Here is a 24,206-nt window from a genome sequence, read left to right as displayed (position 1 = left end):
CTTTACTGTCCGAGCCCTCAAGGTCTGGAACAGTCTGCCAGCGGAGGTGGTTCAAGCACCTACATTGAACACCTTCAAGAGTAAATTGGATGCTCATCTTGCTGGGATCCTATGACCCCAGCTGACTTCCTGCCCTTGGGCAGAGGGCTGGACTCGATGATCTCCCGAGGTCCCTTCCAGCCCTAATGTCTATGAAATCTATGAAACTACTTATAAACTCTCATTTACAAGTGAACCCTTATAACACAGCACAGTTAGGGTCTTTTGGTTTTATTTTTCACGTAAGTGATTTCAAAAAATATATGTCAAAAAATGATAGGAAAAGCATCAGCTCTTGCCCATTTTCCTAGGCTGTAACTGAACAACTGTGCAGTCCTAGTGTTAAGGTCTGTCATTCACATCCTAAGGTAGCTAAATCCTAAGAGAGTCTTCACTGTTGTACAAAAGGTGTGTGCATGTGTATGGGGGAAAAAAACCCAACCACCAGCTCCCTGAGCAGCATCCATATGGTGTTTCACTAGCCACAGAGATCTCTTGGGTATATGAGAACAGCTGGGCAGCACAGCCAGCAAGCAGCTGAGAGCAGGTGTCCTGACCTGAGGGTACATTAATCATTTAAAAGAGGCCTGGCTAACCAGTGATATCATATCATGTGGGTCAATTTAGTGGGCAGAAATGTGCTCTTGTGCTTGGGACCATGCATTTTGGGAGAATGTCTCCATAGCTCAAAGATCTGTCTTGACAGACAGCTTGAGCCAAACTCCTATTACTGGTGGCCTCCAGTAGCCTAAAGAGCACAAGAGAACTACAGGTTTCCTCACCAGTTAAATCACATCAGACTGTGACAGCTTACAATGGATGCTGTTCTCTGCCTGCACCCTAAATCAGGAGCTGTTCTGAACCTAGTTTGATCCCTCTGCAACCACCCCCCCCCCATGCAAACATTGGATATAATTATTGAAAACAATAAAAAAGTGCCTACTTCATCTGATAAAGGTTGTTGGTTCCTCTGTGATCAATGTCATGGCATAAACCTGCAGTTACCATAGCAAGGGCTTCAAGGTCTGTATAGTAACGCTTCAATTTGCCAGTCTAGAAGAAGAGAATTGCAGAATTTTGTTAGTATCACCAAAGGAAAAATACGTCAGTGTGGCTGCTCTGTTTGAAATCTATTATATTAAACACGAAGAACTAAAATGTGACATTTTAATGAAGCCAAATATACAGTGCGCTGGAATTAGCAAGAACTTGGAAAAGGTACAGGGGAAACCAGAACAGGTGTTTCAAAATTAGAGCAGGTGTGTGTGGGTACTACATGCATCTCATGCATCCTCCTTCGTAGGTCTTCTAAAGTTACTTAGCCCAAGATAGCATTGGGCTATCTTGTTAACATTACTGCAGAGCAAGAAGACAGGGATTTAGAGTCAGAGCACAAAACTCAGGCAAAAGATACTCCAGGTTTCTTTGGGCATGGGTCCATATGAAGCTTTGTCACCCAAGGGAGAAGCATGATTCATAATCCTTTCTGTATCATGCCTAAGGAGAGGGCCTGCTCTGCTGCCTCAGGAGCAAGTGCTTTGCTTTTGCATTTGTCTTTGGAGTAGTTCTATCCCTTGGACCTGCTAAGAGAGAACAGTTTTCCTCCCCTCCAGTCAGCCTGGGGGTTATAGCAGCTATTCCTGTTTGGGGTTGGACAGTACATGAGCGAAAACATCTTTTTTTTTCATTTAAAAACTGTCACCAGTCTGGCTGTCCTCGGTCATGAAGTCCTATTAAATTCTTGAAGAAAAGGTGCTGCTACAAACACCACCTTTTGGATTCAAGTCAGGGTTTCAGTTTCAGATGTTTAGCTCAAACAGACATTTGGGCTGAGGGATTAAGGATGGCAGCTAGAAACAGTGATAGAATGATAATCTGATGGACACCAGTGCCTCAGTGGAGACCAAGATCCACTTTCTTAGCATTAATGGTAGTAGAGAGGGATATGTTTTATACTATTACTGAAATAAGGCTTTTACAAAGACAAAGGAATGCTTGCAGATATTTTTACGGACATCTAAGAGATGCTTCTGTTAATTACATAAAACACACTGTAAACAAAATGATGCCATAAAACTAAGAGAAAAAACACAGGAGCAGTAGTAGAATACCATTAAAAGCGTGAACATGGTTTGTGCAACATTGAAGCCATGGCGCCAGTTGTGGTAAGTAATCCTCCTGTAACCCTTGCTGACTGAGTACACAAATCTTACCAGTACCTGCAATTGGAAAGTGGGAAGAGGGTATTAGTACATCTCCAAAGGAAACAAGTTCTTTTAATGCTGGGAAAAATGAGTGGTTGAAAATATAGCTGTTGAAAAATAAAAATCAGTCAATACTATTGGGTTATTTATATTCTTTTTATAGCCTATAACTGAGCAAGTTCTCACTATGTTAGGAAGGAGCCTCAAGTACAATAGTCATAGAAAATGAGAGTTGCAAGGGACCTCATGAGATTATCTAGTCCAACTCCCTGCTCACAGCAGCAGTATCCCAGCCAAAGTTTTGTCTAGCTGGGTCTTAAAACCCTCCAAGGATGGAGCTTCCACCACCTCTCTGGGTAGCCTGTTCCAGTGTCTTACTACCCTCCTAGTAGGAAAGTTCTTCCCAATATCTAGCCTAAATTTCCCTTGCTTCAACTTGACCCCATTGCTCCTTGCTCTTGTTATATGCCACCAGTGAGACCAGTCTAGTTTCATCCTCTTTGGAACCACCCTTCATGTAGCTGAAGACTGCTATTAAATTTCCCCTCAGTCTTCTCTTCTCTAGACTGAATAAGCTGAGTTTTCTCAGCCTCTCCTCAGAAGTCATGTGCCTCAGTCCCCTAACCATTTTCATTGCCTTCCACTGGACCCTTTCCAATTTGTCCACATCCTTTCTGTAGTGGGGGGCCGAAAACTGGACATGGGACTCCAGATGTGGCCACACCAGTGTCGAATAGAGGGGAAGAATCACTTCCCTTGTCTGCTGGCAGTGCTTCTCCTAATGCAGCCCAGTATGCCATTAGCCTTCTTGACGACAAGGGCACACTATTGGCTCATATTCATCTTACTGTCCATTGTAACTCCCAGGTCCTTTTCTGCAAAGCTGCTGTTTAGCCAGTTGGTCCCCAGCCTGTACTGTTGTATGGGACTGTTCCGCACTAAGTGCAGGACTTTGCACTTGTCCTTATTGAACCTCATGAGATTTCTTTTGGCCTAATCCTCCAATTTGTCTAGGTCTCTCTGAATCTAGTCCTACCCTCCAGCATATCCACTACTCCCCACAGCTTGGTGTCATCTGCAAACTTGCTGAGGGTACATTCCATCCCATTTTCCAGGTTATTGACAAAGATATTGAACAAAACTGGCCCCAGGACCAACCCCTGGGGCACTCCACTTGACACTGGCTTCCAACTAGACATTGAGCTATTGACTTCTACACTCTAAACCCATTGATCCATCCAGTTTTCTATCCACCTACAGTCCATTTATCCACCCCAGACTTCCTTAGCTTGCTAGAGAGAATATTGTGGGAGACCATATCAAAATCCTTGCTAAAGTCAAGGTATATCATGTCCACTGCTCTCCCCATATCCACAGAGTCAGTTATTTCATCATAGAAGGCAATCAGGTTGGTCAGGCATAATTTGCCCTTGGGGAATCCAGGCTGACTGTTCCTAATGACCTTTTCCTCTTCCAAGTGCTTAGAAATGGATTGCTTGAGGACTTGGCTCCATGATTTTTTCCAGAGGCTGAGGTGAGGCTGACCAGTCTGTAGTTCCCCAGATCCTCCTTCTTCCCTTTCTTAAAGATAGGCACTATATTTGCCCTTTTCCAATCGCCCAGGATCTCTCCCGATTGCCATGAGTTTTTAAAGATGATGACCAGTGGCTTTGCAATCACATCAGCCAACTCCCTCAGCATCCTTGAGTGTATCACATCAGGCCCCAAGGACTTGTATATGTCCAGCTTTTCTAAATAGTCCGTAACCCATTCTTTTGCTACTGTTGGCTGCTCACTTCCTTCCCAAACTGTGCTGCTAGGTGTGCAGTAATCTGGGAGCTGACCTTGCCTGTGAAGACTAAGTTGAAAAAGGCATTGAGTACTTCAGCCTTTTCCACCTCATCTGTCACTAGGTTGCCTTCCCTGTTTAGTAAAGGACCCACATTTTCCCTGATCTTCCTCTTGTTGCTGACATGTTTCTAGAAACCCTCCTTATTACCCTTCACGTCTGTTGCTAGCTGCAACTCAAATTGTGCTTTGGCCTGTGAGAAGCTTCAGATAGTGATTCGATTCAGAGGAGATTTGGCCCAATTCGGCAGCCAAATCTAACTGAATCAGGAGATCAATAAAAAGGTCCAAATTGATTCAAAGCCTCCGAATCAATTTGGAAAAAATTTGGAGGAAGATTTGGTGATTTGAGCAGTCCCCGCTCACTGCTGCAAGAAGCTGGACCCAGGCTCTGTGCCAGTAGGTAAGGGGTGAAGGAGGAGGTGGGGCTGAAGAAGGGGGTAGAGGACCATGGGGGGGACCCCCCACCAGACCCCATCCCCTGCTTGCTCCTACAGCCCCCCAACCCATGCCCCATCAATGGCTGTCCCACCTGGCCCCAGCATCCTGGTGCTTTAAAAAAACAAAAAACAAAAAAAACAAAAACTCACACTCACCAGCTCCTGCCAAGCAGAGGGGCGATCCCTGCTGTCCCCAACTGCCCCGCGCTGTGTGGAGGGGGGGGCTCTGCCATGAGCCCCTATTCCCCACCTGCTCTCCCAGCCCCATTAATGTCTGTCCCACCTGGCCCTAGCATCCAGGCACTTAAAAAAAAAGAAGGGAGAAAAAAAAAGCTCTGCACTCACCAGCTGCTGCAGCAGCTGTCAGGGATATTTTTGAAGAGCAAGGATGCTGGGGCTGGGTGGGGCAGTCATTGACAGAACTGAAAGGGCAGGTGGGGGATGGGACCTGTTTGGTTCAGCCGATTTGGCGGCAGCCAAATCTCCGAATCAGATTTGACTGAATCGATTCAGGACAGTGATTCAAATCACCAAATTGAATCACTGCCCCCCCCGAATCAGCTGAATCCAAATCCAAAGCAAATACTAGCCACTTCACACAGATCTACTTCCTGATTTCATGCCTGCAAGACTAAGGAATGGTCTTGTACTCCTCCCTAGTCAAAGCTTCAATAGGACTTGCAATACGGTGGGGAGGTGCGGTGGGGACAGAGGCTGCAGGGGGGACGATAGTGGAAGGGGGAAGGGGGCCTGAGACTATGGGGGCCAAAGGCAGCAGGGGGGCAGGCAAAAGGAGGCACAAGTGGTGGGGAGACAGGGGGCAAGGGGGAAGCTACTTGAACCCCCACTTACTCCCTCACTGCCTGCCCCCTCACTGCCTTCTCCATTGTCTGCACCTTCTGCTGCCCCCCCAGTACCTGCCACCTTGTGCTCCCCCCATCATGTGCCCCCCTACTACTGCTTTCCGCACTGCAGTGGTGGGAGCACAAATTTAAAACGATGCTCCAAAAATTAGATTCTGTACATGGAAAATTATAACAAATGTATACATTTTCCATGTATAGAATATAATTATTGGGAGGTCGTCTTGGATCCACTTAAATACGGTAAATAAGAGAGAGAGAGAGATCATGCAAGTTTTTGTGAACCAGTATCTGAAGAAGTGAACTTGGCTTCACAAAAGATTGTGCTCTCCCTGTATATACCTTATTTAGTTAGTTTAAAAAGGTGTGTATCTACCCGGCCTTTTGACTGACTTCAGAATTACACAACTAACTACACCTCTCATATTGATGCTGCCAAGTTGTCCTGGGCTCTTGCACTTGCTATGGCCAGGTTACTTAAATCTGTGCAAAGAGCTCCCCAAGCATACTCATCCACTCGTTAAAACTAATACCAGCAGTTTGTATGGGGCAAACAATGACACACGGTACAAGGCAATGGATGATGATTTGGCTTTACAGTGGGCTTGATTTGCTTTCACTACTATGTGTGTACATCCAGCTTCCAGTAGGTGGCAACAGACTTCACTGGTGGCTAAAAAATTCTGCCTGTGAGTCTGTCTGCACTTCCATTGGGAAACTGAGCGCAACGTATGTAGGCATTTCCCAGGGAACTTTAATGTCGTTTACCTGGGTATTAAGCATTGTCTAGCTACTAGCTTTAACCTAGTTGGATTGACTGTCAATAGCAACCAGGCTTCAAGGGGACAGGCTTCAGAATAGGCTAGCAGCAGAAATAAGCACTCAGTATTTTTGGTGGGCATGTACCATCACCACTGGAGCACATAGCTGTTGCTTTGTGGGTGATGTCATTCATGCCAGCTAGAGTTAAAGCTTTGCATGCTTCTGTCAGACTTCCTGAGTGCAGCACAGAGAGCTACTGTGCCTTTTGATGATGCCACTAACAGCAGCATAACCTGTGACTATACCCGTTAGCTTCTAGGTGCTGGGCTCTAGGTCTGCTGTCCAGAGCTACCAAGTTGAGGTGGAAGTCCACAGACATTTCTCTGTAACAGCTTGCCAACAACTGTCACCTACCTCTTGTGGAATCTGGAATTTTTTCACCACGCCAAGCTCATAGTACATCTGAATTCCACTCCTCACGAGGTCAAGCTCAGAGTACTCAAAATCAGAGAACCTGAACTCGTAGATTTCAGATTCATCATGGTCTGGGAGTTGATCACGCTGGAAAAGGAATAGATGGGCTAGATTGTGTGTTCCTTGTGCCATTCACAGACATAGTTGCAAGCAGCACAGCTCTCCTTCTTAGTATTCCCACTAGCATATTGCTGTTTCAGACCTGCCCCCTTAGCATAATGAGACGTGGGTTGATTGGTGTTACAGGTCACCATATATACAAGCTGTCATATATTTTGCTTGCTCTTTTGTTGTTTAAACAGTATCCTGGTAGATTTGACACACCAGCCTTCAAGGATCAAACTTGGCTCCAGGGTCTTACAGAGCCACTTGGCTCTAGATCTCTCTCTCTATTTGCTTGAGGTAGCAGACTGTGTGGAGGATCCAAGTGGACCACAGCTGGTTCTCTGCAGAGGCACAAAACTTTAAGTGTTTCCTGGTACTTGGGGGAATACAAAGGAGCCCCTCCCCAGGAGTTCTGGAGGCACTGCCTCTGGAAGATGGGCCATACCATGCCACAACATACTATTCTAAGATATGATACTCCAGGTGTCTGTGTGGGGCAGGGGAAGGAGAGAGGGATGTTGTTTCTATTCTTAGGAGATGTTGAGCTGCTTCACCGATGGGCCAGTACAAAATGACAACTCTTTCCTGCTTCTGCCCAGCAAATACTTATCTGCCTTTGTTGTCAAGTCAACCATGTATGACTCTTACCAGTATTTCTGCCAGTTCTTCTTCTTCGCACTCATGTGGTTCTTTCCCCAGTCTGTCTCGTGTTGGCTACGAAGATGACATATATGTTATTTTCACTGTTGACTCTAATCGTGGTGAAGTCTACATGGCATTAGGGAATTCAGTTGTGAGCAGCTTTTAAATTCCAAATCCATTTTCTTTTCTGAGCTTTGCTTCCATTACTGCCTTTAAAGGGCAATTCTCTATTATAAAGTAGCTCCAAAAGTGGCATTGATGCCCCTACTTACTGTCTCTCTATCACCTCCACATGTAATTTTGCATAGTTTGCAAATGGAAAAATTGTTAGTCTTCCACACTCACCCTGACCAAGCTGGGTTCTCTCTCCCACATGTCATCCCAAGCCACAGGGGTTTGGCAGGATAAACTAAAACTTATAACCACCCCATTGTCATTAGGTTATTTTCTTGGTAATATCTCTGTAAACCCTTCTGTTACTAATGGGCTGCAGCAGTTTTAAGGGCTATACTAGCCCTGAAGCTGTCTTTTTAATGATACACAGAATGGGAAGAACCCAGTTTAACACTCCAAACCTAGGATGAATCTCTAGATAGTCTAACACTGACATACAAGTGACTAACACTAAGCATTAATAAAGTTTTGGTTTACATTCTCACCTTTTTTACACCCTTGACAGCTGCCTTCCCTCCTTGGAGGTGTTTGCAACATAGTGTCAAAGGGAAAACTATGTGCAGGCAATAGCTGCTACACAGCAAGACCCTTCTCTCTGTGCAGGAGTCCTGAAAGCTCTGAGGGAAAAGTTACTGGAGTTTGCCCCCTCTTGAAAGTCATGCACCTCAAGGCAGAAGGGAATATGGCCCATTCCAAGGAAGACTGTTAAGTTACTTTGGAATGCAAGCTCAGATTTGGCGGGTGCTTTAGAAATGCATGTGGTAAAATAAAACACGCTTGGGATGAAAGGAGCTACGCTGACAAGTTTTTGCAGATGGGATATACTATTAGACTGGGACTAGTTTAGACTTCAACAGTAAATCATTAAGCTTAGCTTCAATACCAAGATATCCTGAATTTCATCCTTGTCGCATTTCACATGGTAGAGCACCATGTCTTGAGCAATGTCTTTTCGATTCTCCAGCTTGTTCATCTTGTCATATGTGTCTGTGTTGAGTACGGACCAGCCCAGGAACTGTGTCAAGGACTTAAAAAGGAGAGAAAAAAGGAAACAATGAAGTAGCTGAGCTTCTTCCTTCCCTCCCACTGCCCTCAAAAACATAAAGATATCTTCAGAGATGTAACATAATGGCTGAACTCCCTGGGTGACAGTGACACACAGGCATGGCAGCGCACCCACTGCACTGCCAGCAGCATGGCAGTAGTTGGTCCAGAAATGCAGACTCTTCTCTTTTTGTATTGCTGATCCCCATTCTCTGCACCAGGAGCTCTGCCTTTCCCCACCACCACTGTTATGCTATTGGACATCTCAATTACTGCTACTGCCATATTTCTAGGCAACAGTTAGACACTAATGTAATGGCACTATGGGATCTGATCCCACACGCGCATGGTAGAACATGCAGTTTTTAGGATTAGGGATAAAATTTGTCAAATCCCAATCACACAAATGCGGGCATAGTGCTTCACCTTGTTGGAACGGGTAGAACTCGGATGGTGATCCTGGCAAGTTGAAAACCATTCATGATGCAGCCCACTGGCATCCCCACACAACACCTCTAAATCCATGTGCCAGGAAGCCCAGGCATTAAATGTAGAACATCTTTGTAGAAGTTTTGTCATTTTATGGGACAATAAATTGGTTGAATTTGTGGTATTTTACAATTTATTGCATGATTAACATGTTAACTGTGTGATAAATGTAGCATCTTCTAGGGGCTGAGGAGAACATACTTGAGAACCATAACATTTCTCTTATTTATATGTTACAAAAACCTGTAATGGTGGGTGTAAAAACAAGATCTGGCCTCAGTGTGCTTCCAGCCTTTTCAAATGAGCTGGGTATTCACGGTCAACAATGTCACAGCAAAGTTATGAAATTCAATACCACCCTCCCCAAGTACCAGAGGGTCCTCTTCATCCTTATTGGGGAGGGGCTGTGATTCAATCTTGAAGTTTAGCTGATAGCGGATTACAAAAGTAGATGCATTAATCAATTTTCAGGAACTTGAGGAGGGTAGAATACAAACTCACGTAAGTGCCTAAATTGACTTTAAATGCCCCATAAGCGGAATAGAATCGGGTCCCTACCTTCTCTCCAGCAGTCCTTATTCTAGTAAAACTAATTTTATTTTTAGCATTTGAAACTAATGGGTCTTTAATGTTCTCTGATATTTCTTAGCACCAATGCTTTAGGTCAGTGGTGTTCAACCCATGGGCTTTCCACTGTTGTAGGAAGGTTCAGTTGCTGACTTCAGCAGTTTTGTTTTTGCCAGGTTTGAATTTAAGCCATTTTATGAATCATACTTGAAGTATCCTCCAACCCCCTACAGCTTCATTCTTACTCTTTTACTCTAATGCACATAGTGGAAATGGCACCTGACTGTTTGCTGTTGTACAGAAGAATGCCAGAATTAGATGCTATAAACACCTCATGCCCAATAGCTGGGCATGAAACATATTCTTACAATAGTGTCGATGTATTCTGGAATATCTGTCCAATTGTATTTCCTGCAAATTGTTTCTGTTACTGGGATGGGTTAGATAGTAAGGTTCCAAATGACTTCATTAAAATATTTGAGTGCACAGGAGCTAGATGGTGGTGCCAATGTTTTTAGAAGCTAAATAGACTATTAGGGCATCTTTATACATGCTCCGGGGATGGAGCGGCGGGGGGTGGCACTTTAATTAGAGAGGCTCCAACACCATCCCATGCTTCAAAATGGTGGCAGGGAAACTTTACCTAAAGCTCATTTGAGGAGCTCATTCTGAAATGCAGGGACGCTAATTAGCCTACATTAGAGCAGACATCTGGCATGTGTATAGGTGCCCTTGAAGTCAAGATTACCTAGATCCACTTGGACTTAGGAAACGATTCTTTGAATTTCCACATCAAATTAACTCATACCTACAAAACACTACACAGTTGCAAAATGTCATAGGCCATACATGCCACTGTGCATGCTTTCAACAATAGTTTATTGTCATTTAGGCAATGACCATCGGACATAAATTGCTTTCAATGACAGAGAATAATTATACCTCCATGAGAGTTTCGTCTTGTTCATCAAATGGCTTCCCATCTTTTCTGTTGTAAAATGTGACAACACCAACAATTTCTTCTTTTTTGTTAACTATTGGCATGGATAGAACATTTTTGATAGTCCATCCCGATTCATCTAGAGGACCTTCCTTGAAGCAACAGCAAGCAGAAAAATGTTGAATACACAAATTGTATTTTTAATGCATAATTTTTTTTATTTTATTTTAAAGCACATTCACTATTGCTACAAGTTAAAGGGTATCGTATATATAATATTGAATTTCAATTATATGTTTGGAAGCACAGAGGAATTCTTAATAAGTATGAGAGCTTTTACAGTACCTGAAATTTAAACATTTCATCTGCAGCTGCATTCATAATGTTGCAGATCTAGAAGATGACAAAAACATTTTCAAAATTGAGTTAAAACAATCAATCTGTTCTGCTTGGTGGTTTAGTTCAAGCAGTTAAAGCTTCAATTGTACAAACTAAGCATTAACTCAGCTTCACTTCTGAAACTGTTTATGTAATTTGAGTTAAATACTTACATAACCACTTTCAGCTACATATGTTGGGAGCCCAGTAACAAGAGCCCAGTGATCTGCTGTGGGATTTCTGCATGAAACAAAAAGGTGGAAGGAAGATTCTGAATGTACATTTATGTATAGGTTGCAGAAATTTTTGCAGAGGTGAAATGTATCTGACTAATCATACAGCAAACACTGGCATGGCTAATTTTTAGACATGCAGTTAGTTCTGTTGTTTTCCAAGACTTTCTTTATGTGAGCAAGGACTGACTCATGCAACCAAAAGCTTACAAAATTAGCCTTTCACTACCAACAAACATGGCAATAGATGAACTAGAAGATTCAAACCAAGGAGTCCATAAAGGACAATTCATAGAATATTGCAATTTCTAATGATTCTGTTTTATGTAAAAAAGCATAATGGCATATGAAATTGGACTGGGAATGTGGCTGGTGTCTCTCAACTTAAATATATACAGAAAAAAGAGAGTAAAGTCAAATATGATAGGCCTAATTCTGCATGCCTTGCTCAGGCTAGGCTTTGCATGCTGCTTTATTGTCATAAATGGGATAAAAATGGATTAAATAAATGAATTAACAGAGCCCTTGTGATAGGTGGGCACATCTACACAAGATGTTTACTGTGCAGTTGCCTAATTAACTGGGCAGTAAACGGATCAGCGTCTACATGCATGTCCCTATTAGGGTGCATTAAACTAATAAACTCTGCAACAGGGTAATACTTGTAAATACAAGTATGTACAAGTATTACTCTGCTGCAAAGTTCTTTTGTGTGCAGCAGCGTACATAGAGACAGCTGCGGAGAAGCTGGCTGGGACACAAGGGTGCTTCAGTGAGGGGGCTACCTGCTGGCTAGCCCTGTGCTGAAGCACCCTTGTGCCCCAGCCAGCCCCTCCACAGCACACTGAACCCAGCTGGAGCATCCCTGGGCTGGCAGGCTGACCCCCAGAGACTCTGCCAGCTGTTGCAACCTGGCTCAATGTGCTGCCATCCAGGCGCATGTGTCAACTGCGTGCCTAGGAGCTTGCCCAGAGCAATAAACTACAGAGCAATAAGCTCTGTGGGCCTCCTGGATATGGCCCACAATAAGCTCTGCAGTTTATTGCTGTGCATTAATGACATGTGTAGATGCTCCCTGTGAGCATCTCTGTGTGTCAGATGCTGTGCAAGAACAGGACAAAAAGATGGACCCTGTCCCAAAGTGCTTCTAATCCAAATACTGACACATGCTCAGCCCTACTATTCAGTGGACACTTGTTTGGTCAAGCAAAAAATGGTCATAATACAGAAATGATAGAAATAGCCATAGGTACAGTGTACCAAAGTTTAATCTACTCACGGGATAACTTTGATGTCTTCCTTTCCATGTAAGATATAATCAATGACCTTGTAAAATACTATTTCCTATAAATTAAAAAAATAATGGTTAAAGTTCCTGAAGAGAGAATAAACAATCAGTGGGGAGCAGGTTTCTAGTCAAGTACTTACTCTGCCATCAGGAGTCCGGGCTCCTGAATAAGGTGGAACTTCACCTAATAGAACTGGCCACAAATCGAAAAATTCCTGTTTATTAAAAAATAACAATTTTAGTGCAGGAAAAAGTGTTCCCTGCATCAGACCACAAAACACCCAATGATTGTCCATTGGTCTTCCACCTCTTCGGTGCTCTTTAAGTTAAATGTAAACTACATTACAAAAACATTCTCCTTGCCCAGTCCCTGATCGCTTGGATCACTACCCCTTCACTAGAACCCAGTACCAGTTTCTCTTCTTTCTCTCTCCCCATATTCTTAGCATGCCTTTGGCATTTCGTGTTTTTGGCTTTGTGCAAACAGTACTAATAATCCTGTTGCTTCCCTAGCTGGTAACCTAACTAGGGGTAGATGAGCAGGGCATACGCTCAGATGCCAATTTAAAAGGGTAACCAGAATGGCAGCCTCTGGGGAGCCCATGCTGCAACAGCAGCAGTCTGCACTGCCAAGCACCTGCAGCAGCCCCTGTGCAAAGAGGTAAGTATTTGGAAGCCTCCCTTCTGCCCGCTCTAGCCCAGGGCACCAAATTCCCTAGTTACACCTCTATGCAGAACTGATTTGTACTACTAAGGCAAAGCTTAGTCCCAGAGATTGCCCCACCTCTGTTTAGCAGCAGCCCAGAGAAACTGACTGCATTAATATAACATGTGAACGCTTACCTTCTTTTTGGTCATATCCAGGAGGCCCACAGAGTATCTGTCACAGTTCAAATAGGCTCTCACTGTGTAAAAGGCTTTGTGGAACTGTCTCTCAATATCTGTCAGTTCCTCAAACACCTTGTTAGCTGACCACAACAGCACCTACAGAATAAAAATGAAACTTGAAGATAGTGTTCTCTGGGAAACTCACTGTACTTGGAAAAATAAGTAAATAATACTCTGATATCACCAGTTTTGAATTAAAGAGTATACTTGTCCAAAGAGCCTGAAAATGTTGCTGACTTAAGCTGTATTACTAGGGCAGGATATTTCACTGACCTCATTAGGAGCAGAGCCAGACCAGCTCTAAGTACTTTGTAAAATCCCTCCTTACACTGCATAATGCAATAGTTCTATACTCTTAAACAGAAATTACCTGGTTAAAATTAAGCTGAGGAGAGCAAGCATCTGTTCTGTAAGTAACTTTAAATAACATATCACATGAAAAAGAATGTTAAAAGAACATCAGGAAGATTTTAACCCCAAAATAACTGAGTGCTGGTAGTCCTGTAGTTAGGGCACTTGTCTGGAATACAAGAGAATGAGGTTCAAATTCTCTCTCTGAATGGGACATAGTAGGGGCTTGAACATTGACCCTAGATGAGGATGGATTCATTGCTTTCTGCTCATGAGTAGAAGTTCAATCTTTGTCAAAGCTAGCTCATACTTTCCTGCAAAAAAAAGTGGTTTCATTGAACCACGACATTCCAACAAGAAGACACTTTGAGGAAAAATGCTCCAGCAGTTCTAGTCAACAGTCTATCTTACGTTAATGAGGGGAATGAGGGATCAGCATCTACAACGCACCAGTATGGCCAAGATTAAGGTACTTAACTTGAAGCACACAAGTTGTCCTTCTGGTGTTAGGGGTGTGTCTACACTTCACTCTCCCACTAGCCCGGCTCTTGGAAGCAGTGTAGTAGCCACAGCTGTGCAGAGGCTGCAACTCCAAAGCATGTAGGCAGAAGCATGAAAGAGACCTCCTGTGTCCCAACTCTTACTATGTCATGGAACACATTGCATAATCTCTTACATATTGAGCTCCACGTTAGAAGTGAGGGGTGCATATACATGAGACGTTTATTGTACAGTTGACTAATTAGCTGTGCAGTAAAGATCACATACATACACGTGCTCCCCTACTAGGACAGAGTAGATTCATTTACTCCATAGCAGGCTAGTTCTTGCAAATACAAGTACTATCCTGCTGCTGAGTAAAACCTTCTTAGCAGCACACATGTAGACGCTGCCCTGGCTGACTGGGACATGAGAGTGCTTCAGTGCAGGAGCCGCCTGCTAGCTAGCCCTATGGTGAAGCACCCTTGTGCCCCAGCCAGCCCCTCCACAGCACATTGAGATAGGAGGAGCAGCCCTGGGGTGGCAGGCCAACCCCCTGGGCCTTCTGCCAACTGGGGCTGCTGCCACCAAGCTCAATGTGCTGCACTCCTGGGTGCACATGCTGATGCGGCACTCAGGAGCAATAAACTCCAGTGCAATTAGCTCTGGAATTCATTCATGTTCCCTAACAGCATGTGTAGATGCACCTGGGTAGGGGTTTTTTTGCTCCCATTTCTATTGAAAGACTGCCCCAAGAGGCATTTCATGCTTGACCACTAAACCACCAGACCAAACCCAACAAAACAAACAAGGCTGAACTCTGCTCCAGCAATTTTGGTCTCCATGTCTCAAAAAGACTGTAATGGATTTAAAAAAGAAATACAAAAGCACAAGAAAGATGATCAGGAGTATGGAGCAGTTTTTATACCAGAAAAGACTGAAAAGTCTGGAACTCTCCAGACTGGAAAGGAAGAGGCAGAGGGGGCATATGACAGAGGTCTATAAGATCATGAAGGATGTAACCAAAATGAACTGGGAACAGTTATTCACCACGTACCAGAATACTAGAAGTGGGGGGCATATGTCACAGATACACGTCACTAAAATAGACTGGCTAAGAATCTAAACTGCAAAGCTGTGGGAGGTGCAGCCCTGAAATTGGAAGAGGAAGCAATTATGGGACTTTGTCCTGTTTTCTTACCTGACCTCTTCGTGTCTCACAATTGTGAAGGTAACTCAAATGATAAATTTTCAGGTTTAGGGAGGCAAAATTCAGATACTTCAGGAAAAGCTGCAAAAGTAAACCATAAGTATTGTGTTAAACATGCCTCTGTGTGTGTGTGTGTGTGTGTGTGTGTGTGTTTCTAGCACCCCAAGCAGCTACAATCCAGTATACAACTAGTGTAAATACTGTATTTGCTCACATACCACAAAATAACACCGACCTTTTCCCAAAAAATCAGCCCCCAAAATTGGGGTGCGTGTTTTAAGTAGAGAAACTAATTTTTGCCCTGAATAGAAGCACTTTTTGAATCTTGCTCCACAGTGCAGCAGCAGTGGCATCACAGGCAGCTGAGGGAGTGAATTAATTTAATGGCTCATTGTTATTCACTCCACAGGTATTACGAGTTGTCTTTCCCTTTTAATGGTATTGATGTTCTACTAATCAAGCTAACCTTTCTTAAGGCAATTTTGCTGTCTGCTAGCTGCTTCTGGTCTGTCTTCTATTTTCACAGCCCTGGAGTTTCTTTAGCTCTTTTCAAAATCACAGATCCACCAATGGAGACTAGTCTTCAGCAGCACCAAGGGTTTCAGATTTTAGATAAGCAGGAAAGGGAGAGAGAGTCACATAAAGATTAGGCTCTGTTCCTGTTCTACACAGCCAGAACTCTGGAAAAATCTTTTTCTTTATTCTGCCTTTCAAAAAGTTGGTGTGTATTTTATTCCAGGGAATGTTGTATGCAGTAAAATATGATATGTTGCCTTCCACTCGGGTAAGATGAGGTTAATGCCACTGTGACTTGCCTTGATGTTTGACTCAGATAAGCCTGTTTTGCAACAGGGCAATGTTTCCTGGTGAGCAAATGGCACTAATGTGTGTACACAAGTGCAAATATCCCCAGTGTAGAGAAGTCTACAGTATGTAGTTAGAGGCAAGTGCATTACAGAAACTGACCACACTTAGTCTTTTTACACTTACTGCTTCATCAGCATCAGAGAAGTTTGTGTCATCTGTTTTATTGACAGCCATGATCACAGCAACTACATCTTTGCCGTTCATGATGGGTGTTGCAAGGATGCACTTCGTAGTAAATTCTGTGAGTTCATCAACAAATGTACTGAATTGTGCACACTGTTCAAAAAAGAATTTCCAAATGAAGCATCATTCAAATTGTTAGCAAGCGAGAAAACTAGGCAAGAAAAACTGCCGACCAAATACTTTTGGACGGGTTAAGGGAATAACGTTGATCTATGCAGAAAAGCAAAACGTGGTGAAACATGGAATCATCTGGAATGCACTAATATGCATTTCCCTCCACTTCTCTCTGTTGTTTCTAATGATCTCACCAGCTTGAGAGAGATTCCTGACATATGACAAAGGTAAAGGCTGCTGGACCCTGTAACACCTTTCCAAGAATATCCTTCTAAGATGCAATCACTGTAAGGTCCTTTGATTTTAATTTTCTCTTCTCTGTCATGCACTACAACTCCCATGGAGTTCCCCGTGAATTAGACTGACTTTGAGATATATTCCTGGGGCAGGCCCTCTGCATCCTTGTGTGGGCAACTTTGGACTTAGGGTTTAGGAACAGAGGGGATTTGAGGTACTATACTCTTATCACTGAAAGCTGAGGTGCATGGGTGGGGGATGAGCTGAACCATGTTTCTCTCTACAGTAGTTCAGTAAAAACTGAATTTACGTAGAAGGGGAAATAATCTGTCACTGTTCTAAGGCAGGCTTGAATTAGCACCTCTGGGAACCAGGGAGAGGAATTGTGGTTTAGTCCTAGGACTAAACTGTATCATTGTGGGGCAAGACTACATATGCCAAGAAAAGACTTGTGTTTGTACAGACAGCCAGGGGTCTCTAGAGCTCTTTGCCATCCTCTACCAATGACACATCTGCTCCCTCTCTTGTTGGTTAGTAGGGTTGCTAGGCAAGGGTAACATTGAGCTGGTGAGGGGCCACCCAGGGTTTCTACTGCACTAGGGGTTTCTCCTTTTTGCCCTTCCAGGGCAGCTGCGTATGCCCTGTGCTTGACTGCTGGAGCAACCAAAGGATCCTGGGCATCTGAAGTAAAAGAGAGAGGCCTGGTAATACCCTTTGAGGATGCTATTGCCTCCTAGATCCTAAATAAAACTAGACAGAGAAGAGAAAGGATTCAAAAGAGCTGCTTGAGAGCATATCATCTAAATAATCCCCTCCTGGTCTCACCTTTTCTACTGCATACCCAGATGACCTGTCTGCCTTTAGGAAACTGCCATACCCTTTGGTTGACCTAAAACCCCCCTTTCCATGATAGTTGAGTCCATAAGCTACAATGCAGTGTACCTGGGACCAAAAACAGGAGCTGTCAAGGCCTGACTAGTTCAATATGCTGCATCCAAGCCAGTTGTGATTGACAAATGTACTACTGCAGCACATCAAACTCACCACTGACTTTCTATGCGACACTACATCAGATGAGATATGGGAACCTGGATCTTTCAAGTTCTCTATGATACTTAGTGACGAGAAGGGCTCTTCTTCACCACCTGTGAGCAGGGCCTATCATGAATAGTTACTGCTTGCAAGGAATGACGCCAAATAACAATAACAACTGTAAAAGCTAGAGCCATGTGCTTTCTTCATATCAGGATCACTACTCTGAAATTTATTTGCTCGACTATGGGTGACTCGCAAAATATAACCTGCTTCTGATGAAGCTTTTGCACGATAATGATTACAAAACAAAACCAACATTTAATGTGAACGCTGTAAAGTAGGGACATTTTGTTTAGGCACCTGGTTACTGCGGTGCTGAGGATAGCACGAATGAATAGACAGATGGTCTCACTTTTTTCAAGAGAACTATAGATGAAATAATCCCAGATATCATATTTGGGTCACATGGATTTTAGATTTATAACTCAGATTAGAGCAAGCGGATTGTAATTGCTGTAGTTTAGATTTAGTAGGGGTGATTCAACTAGGGTGCACAGTTGCTGAATACATTCAGGACTATACAAGGCAATACAATTAAAGCTTCTTGGTAACAGAAGTTTCTATTCAACAATACAGTGCATAATTTTTGTGGTGAATATTTGGACATGGTTCATATTTTTGTTTTAGATGGAGGTGTGTAGATATGCAAAGGAAACTGTCAGACTATCTATATATGTATACACTCACACACCAAGGGTACCTTTTCTCTCTGGCTCATTAAAATACCTTTGAATGGGACTGCTTCTGCTTGCTCCAGTTGCAGAAATAGAAAACCATCCTCTGGTAGAAGACTATTTCTGTACTTTTTTAATATAAGGGCTTCTGGTTCCTCTGCCAGTTAGTCCATGTATATTGAGGCAGGATTGAATGCAGCACCTGCTCTTTTTTGCTATGCCAAACTACTACATAAGGAGAAGTAACCTTTTCTTTTTTCCATTTTGATGCAGAATACACTGAATTATAAAACATTGTTTTAACAGTCTGGCATAATTAATACACATCTTTAGTGTGTATTAGTGAAATATTTCAATGCAACAGTATAAATAGGTTCTTGGTATTTTAGTAAGAATGACAAACATTTCTTTGGTTTCCACCATAAAGTCATTAGAGTAAATGAGAGTTGTACGGTTTACACCGGTTTATCATTTTCCTCAACTCTACTAACATTCATAGAATCTTCTTTTAAATGAGCAAACCAATGGAAAACCTACCTCATGGATATTCTTGAGGTTCACTGTTTTCTTGGTTTGAGCCACATGCCCCACCACACCTATGTCCAAAGGATAGACAATTTCACAGTCTGGAGTCACGAAGCATTCCTCCAGTGTGCTTCCTTCTTGTACATTAAAAAGCCTGGTAGCCAGCTCTGCTATGCCATTTCTCTGCCTGTACATAAAAAGACTGCAGCGGTCTGCATGGATGAGAGAGCTGATTCTTCTCAGGGTCTTGAAAACCACCTTCTCCATGTTGATGCTTTCCTGCATGTCTTGGATTAATTCAAACAGGATATCACTCTCATTTTCATTTGTTTTCAGGTGTTTGTCAAAGTACTGCTTGGCAAAACTAGGGTTACTATCAAGAAACTTCTCCACCTCATCCTCGCTAAGACTCATGGTGGATGTCCCTCTTAGGTCCCGTGCTATGTGATATCCCAGGAATGCTGTCTGTCCAAGGATTGTTCTTCCGCTGATACGGTCCCTAAAGATTCATACTATGCAATCTGGTGCTCTAAAGCGCTGCTTCTGCGATGGCCAGGAGTGAGCCAGCGGTGAGCAGAGTGATTGTCATCAAGAAAGTATTCCTTAAGAGTATTGAAGGTGAGTCCGTGGGAGGACAGATTTTCTCAAGCAAACAGATTAGATAACTTGTGCTAAAGCTGCAAGTCCATTTTTCTCCTCCCTTATCTTGATGGGTTAACAAAAGTGAAGTCCTAGGATATTTAGATCCCCTGTGTTTTTTTCTTGACAGTCAGTGAAGATGTATCCTTCTGACTGAAAAGATGATATTGAGCAACAGAAACGGAACTCCCCCCGCAAATATTGAAATAAGCTCTTTAAAGTCTAATTAAAGGTATACTGCTTATGTCTAATCCCTTGCTAGCAAGGTGAGTATCTTATTATTCCTGCTCTCAGATCATCTGAGAAACATGCTTCACTGAATATTACATCTGTCGATCTATTTAGCTTAAATAAAAGGATTGTTACAACAAATCAACAATACCCTTTGTTAACTGGCCACTGCAAGTTTGTCTACAGAAGTGGTTATTGATAGATGAGCCTAAAGAGGACTGGTGGTTTGGTTCACATGTAACAAGTACCCAAAGGATCTGGATTAGATCCCAACTGCATGAACCAGTTGGTACTAAAAGTAAATGGCAAATCTGGTCCACTCTACATAAGAAATACATCATGGGCCAGATCCTACTACACTTTTTGATGCCTAAGTAAAACTAAGATGCCTACTGATGAGATCCTATTCCAGCTATTAGGCATCAGAGTTATACTTAGATGTCTAAGGACTTTAATCTACCTTATTTGAGTCTCTGAAACACCATTAGCACAAAAGGTGGGTGGGTCCTCCTCACTATTTTTTATCTTACAACTAACATAAATGTGCCTTACACAAGTAGGCACCTTAGTGATTTTCAGGTACTTGAGCTGGGTGGAAGAGACATTGAAGTGTCAGGTTGAATAGGGTCTGACTCAGTGTCTTGCTAGAGATGGAAGCAGATATGACTCCAAGAACAGACTTTCTTCTTGTGCTAGGGGACTTCCATGTCTTCTCCTGCTCAGAGGCAGCTGCTGTTGGAATGGACACGCACAAATTCCAGCTTCAGTTTGGTTTGGATTGGATATGGATTGTGCTGGATAATTTATTTTAAATGCTTTGTTGGTTCCCAGCTAATACCCTGTCCAAGCAAAGCAGCATCTCTGTAGATGTGTTATGGGCACTGCAGACAAGATTTCTAGGTTTCAGGTGTGTCTTCATGGCTGTTTGCAGGAAAAATTCCAAGGGTCTGAGACTGTGATGAGGCCTATTCATTCTCATTTCAATGATCAGAAGAATTAAACATTACTCCACACTGGTTGAACATACAGATAGGGTCTACAGCTCCTTATTACCATTCTGAGATGCTGTGGATGAAGAAAGAGTATGTGTTTTAAGTTCATGTGGAAACTATGGGTTTGAATCAGGCAATGTGCTGTACAAACACTATGACTGTGCTGTTTAGTTCTCTGCAGATTCTTGGATTAATTTACAAGGGAGGGCACCTCCATGGTCTTCAGATACTTTCGAACAGCATGAAGTGACAAGACTAATGGCAGCCCTATCCTGTGCGCTTCATTTCATCTCATGCCTTCCCCAAGGGGAGAATTGTGTCTGCAGTCCAGTGTCCCTTGTGGGGATATCATGTGAGGAGGGTCCACAGGTAGGTCCCACAGCATTTTTATGTTGGAGAAAGCAGTCTGAGCACCTCCAGCATGGTGCAGACAGCAATGAGGACTATGGTAGTCTTAAGTTTATGTTGTTCTGGGCCTTGAGAAAACACCATCTCCTGCACCTTTTGCTTAAACCAGAAGGTTTTGTTGTACCAAAGGAGCAGAATTATCTACCTCAGTCTTCAGCCCAGACCTGAACATGACTTTTTCATTATGCTGGCCCCAAGCTACTGAGCATCTGGATGGCACCACCAAGCTACTAAGCATCTTGACTCAGTTTGAGGGGAAGCCAATGTAAAAAGGAGATGACAGATAGAACGTACCTGTAGTAGCCAGTGATGATGAGATGTAGTGCAGTGTACTGTACCGACTGGGCAGGCGCACAGGTGGCAGAGCATGAGCCCCAGCAGTGCTTGGATGGCACTGGTGGTGGTGTCCAGGTGCACGTCATCAGCATCCCTGCTGGGGTCCTCATGGCAACATGGGGTCTGGGCAGCAGCAGCAGCAGCATGATGCCACGGGGCTGGAGATGCTGCAGGGAGCCAGGCCAAGAGGCTGCATTGCACAGGGGGGCTACCAGGGCTGAGACTGATCTGGGCCAGGTGGCAGTTGTCACAGTGGTGAAACAGGGCAACCAGGGTGTCCAGCCACAGCCTGGAGCACTGAATGTTGCTCCTGGGGGTGGAACAGCCATGCCATGGTGGGCACAGGTTCCTCAACAGAGCTGCAGTGTGCTGGCACAGTGCTTTGCAGGCTGCTCTGGACTGGGAAGACGGGTGACCAGGGAGCAGGGAGTAGGGCTGCCTTTTCAAGTTGGCTGCTGGCTGCAGGCAGCTGCAGCCACAAGCTCCAGCTTCCCGTGACTGCTGCAGGGGGTGGGTGCAGGGCCAGAGAGGGTGGGAAAATGGCTTTCAGAAAAACCTATAAACTAGTGTTACATTCTTTAAATTTAACAGCAGCATATGATACTGTCTAGCATACCAGTCTTCCGGTGAAAATATCAGGAATTCTGCTACATTGGTTGGCCAGGTGTCAACCATGTAGTAACAGTTTGACTAGACGAGCAGCCCAAACCAGCTCTTGGAGACATCAAACAAATGGCTTCCCTCAGGGATCAGTAGTAGCACCTCTTCATTTCAACCTGTACATTAATGGCTTGCTTATGACCAGCTCACAAAAAATCTGTTTATGCTGATGACATTGCCTTTACTACCCAAGCTCATGACTCTTCAAATGTGGAACTCACACTTGACAGAGATATGAGACTGATGCCAGAGTACTGCCTAAAATGGTGCCTTAAACCAAATACCTCAGACTGTCTCTAGTGTCTCCATCTGCATAATGCCAGTTCTAATCATGAGCTCACCATCACCTTAAATGGTCAGCCTCTCAAATTCAAAACCCACCTAGTTTTATCATTTTGGAGTCGGCCTTGACTGGACTTTAACTTATAAATCACATCTCCAGAAAACCACTTACAAAAAAATCAGAACAAGGAATAACCTACTTGCCAAATCTGCAGACTCCACTTGAGGTCCCAATGCCTTCACGTTATGTTCATCTGCCCTCATGCTGTGCTATTCAGTTGCAGAATTTGGGGCCCCTGTATGGGCTCGTTCATTGCACAGCAAACTAGTGGACCTCCATGCTACAATGCGTCTTGTGTCAGGCACATTATGCCCCACTCCACTCCCATGGTTACCAGTCCTTAGTAATCGCTCCCCCTCATCTCTACTGCACAAATGCTGGAGTAGCTAGACTCTGCAATAATCCTAGGCTGCCGGTGCATTGGGACATAGTCCACCTACCAATAGCTTGGCTCCCCTCAAGACCAGTATAGTCCACCCTTTCAAAACCCTTTGACTTTTCCTTACTTATGTGATAGCATAAAGAATGGTTAGCACAAGCACCAATCAATCATCACGTCAGTCAACCAGGATTTAACTGGCCATAACATTATTGGGCATGTCTCAATAGTTTTCAAACTGGACAGGGCCACTTTGCATCCAACCTGTATCAACAGGCCCTTCACAATGACAACAAATGTTTGTGTGAACAAGTTCAAACCATCCATTTACTATGCTACCTGATGGCCTTCGAGCTCTTCACACTGGCTAAACATCACTTTAAGGTGGCTGAAACAGCATGCTGAAACTTCATATGCTAAATAAATAAATGGCCTCCAACTTCCCCTATAGCCTCACTCATGCCTCACAGATGCCACTGAGCTACAGTTCCATGGGGCCCGCCAGTCCAGTGAATAAACTGGGCCCCTTTGGGCCTTAATCCCTTGTCCCAGTCTCAGCTCATCCAGCTTTGGCCCTATTTCCTCTAGCTGAGACTCTCAGCTGTAGCCCAGAGCACATCTAAATGTGCATTAAGGCACTTTTAAAAAAATACATTAAATTTAGTACCTCCAATATAAGGTACTAAAGAAATGCACATTAGGGTGCCTTAATGTGCAGTAACAGATGTGCACATGTTTTTAAAGTAATGCTTAATGTGCAGTAGCCTATTTTACTGTGCATTAGTGTATGCGCATTTTTTTTACATGATGCTTTAATGCACAGCAAAATAGGCTACTGTGCATTAAAGCACATGTGTAAACACCTCCCCTGCCCCCTGTCTCGGACTTCAGCTCCTCAGTCTCAGCCCTTACTCAAGCTTTTGGCCCTCTCAGCCCTAGCCCATTTCTGGGCCCCTAGCCCCTCCAAAGTGTCAGCTCCTCCAAGGCTTCAGCCTTTTCGTGCAAGACTCAAACCACAGAGTGCTCCAGGCACCCTATTGTGTAGCCTCTAAAACATCCCTGTAGCCACTATCCTATCATCCGATTAAATTAGACACAAACATC

General features: G+C 43.6%; 1 protein-coding gene across 1 annotated transcript in view; it reads right to left on the bottom strand.

Moving 5' to 3' along the window:
- Nucleotides 1-19,906, bottom strand: part of PDE6B (phosphodiesterase 6B) — a 39,403-nt gene extending 19,497 nt beyond the window's left edge. The window contains exons 1-14 of the mRNA XM_019555427.1: nt 19,127-19,906; nt 16,410-16,562; nt 15,411-15,500; nt 13,334-13,474; nt 12,631-12,705; nt 12,482-12,546; nt 11,143-11,209; nt 10,937-10,984; nt 10,594-10,743; nt 8,435-8,578; nt 7,384-7,449; nt 6,571-6,717; nt 2,151-2,258; nt 983-1,092 (exon numbers count right to left, since the gene is read on the bottom strand). Coding sequence (XP_019410972.1) covers nt 983-1,092; nt 2,151-2,258; nt 6,571-6,717; nt 7,384-7,449; nt 8,435-8,578; nt 10,594-10,743; nt 10,937-10,984; nt 11,143-11,209; nt 12,482-12,546; nt 12,631-12,705; nt 13,334-13,474; nt 15,411-15,500; nt 16,410-16,562; nt 19,127-19,528 — 1,766 coding nt within the window. The 5' untranslated portion in view covers nt 19,529-19,906. The remainder of the gene's footprint in view (nt 1-982; nt 1,093-2,150; nt 2,259-6,570; nt 6,718-7,383; nt 7,450-8,434; nt 8,579-10,593; nt 10,744-10,936; nt 10,985-11,142; nt 11,210-12,481; nt 12,547-12,630; nt 12,706-13,333; nt 13,475-15,410; nt 15,501-16,409; nt 16,563-19,126) is intronic.
- Nucleotides 19,907-24,206: the final 4,300 nt, after the last annotated feature.

This window comes from Crocodylus porosus, unplaced genomic scaffold (genome assembly GCF_001723895.1).
Source record: "Crocodylus porosus isolate Cpor-Errol unplaced genomic scaffold, CroPor_comp1, whole genome shotgun sequence".
Lineage (NCBI taxonomy): Eukaryota > Metazoa > Chordata > Crocodylia > Crocodylidae > Crocodylus > Crocodylus porosus.
Note: the sequence above shows the minus strand (reverse complement) of the source record. Positions and strands in the feature narration are given on the sequence as shown.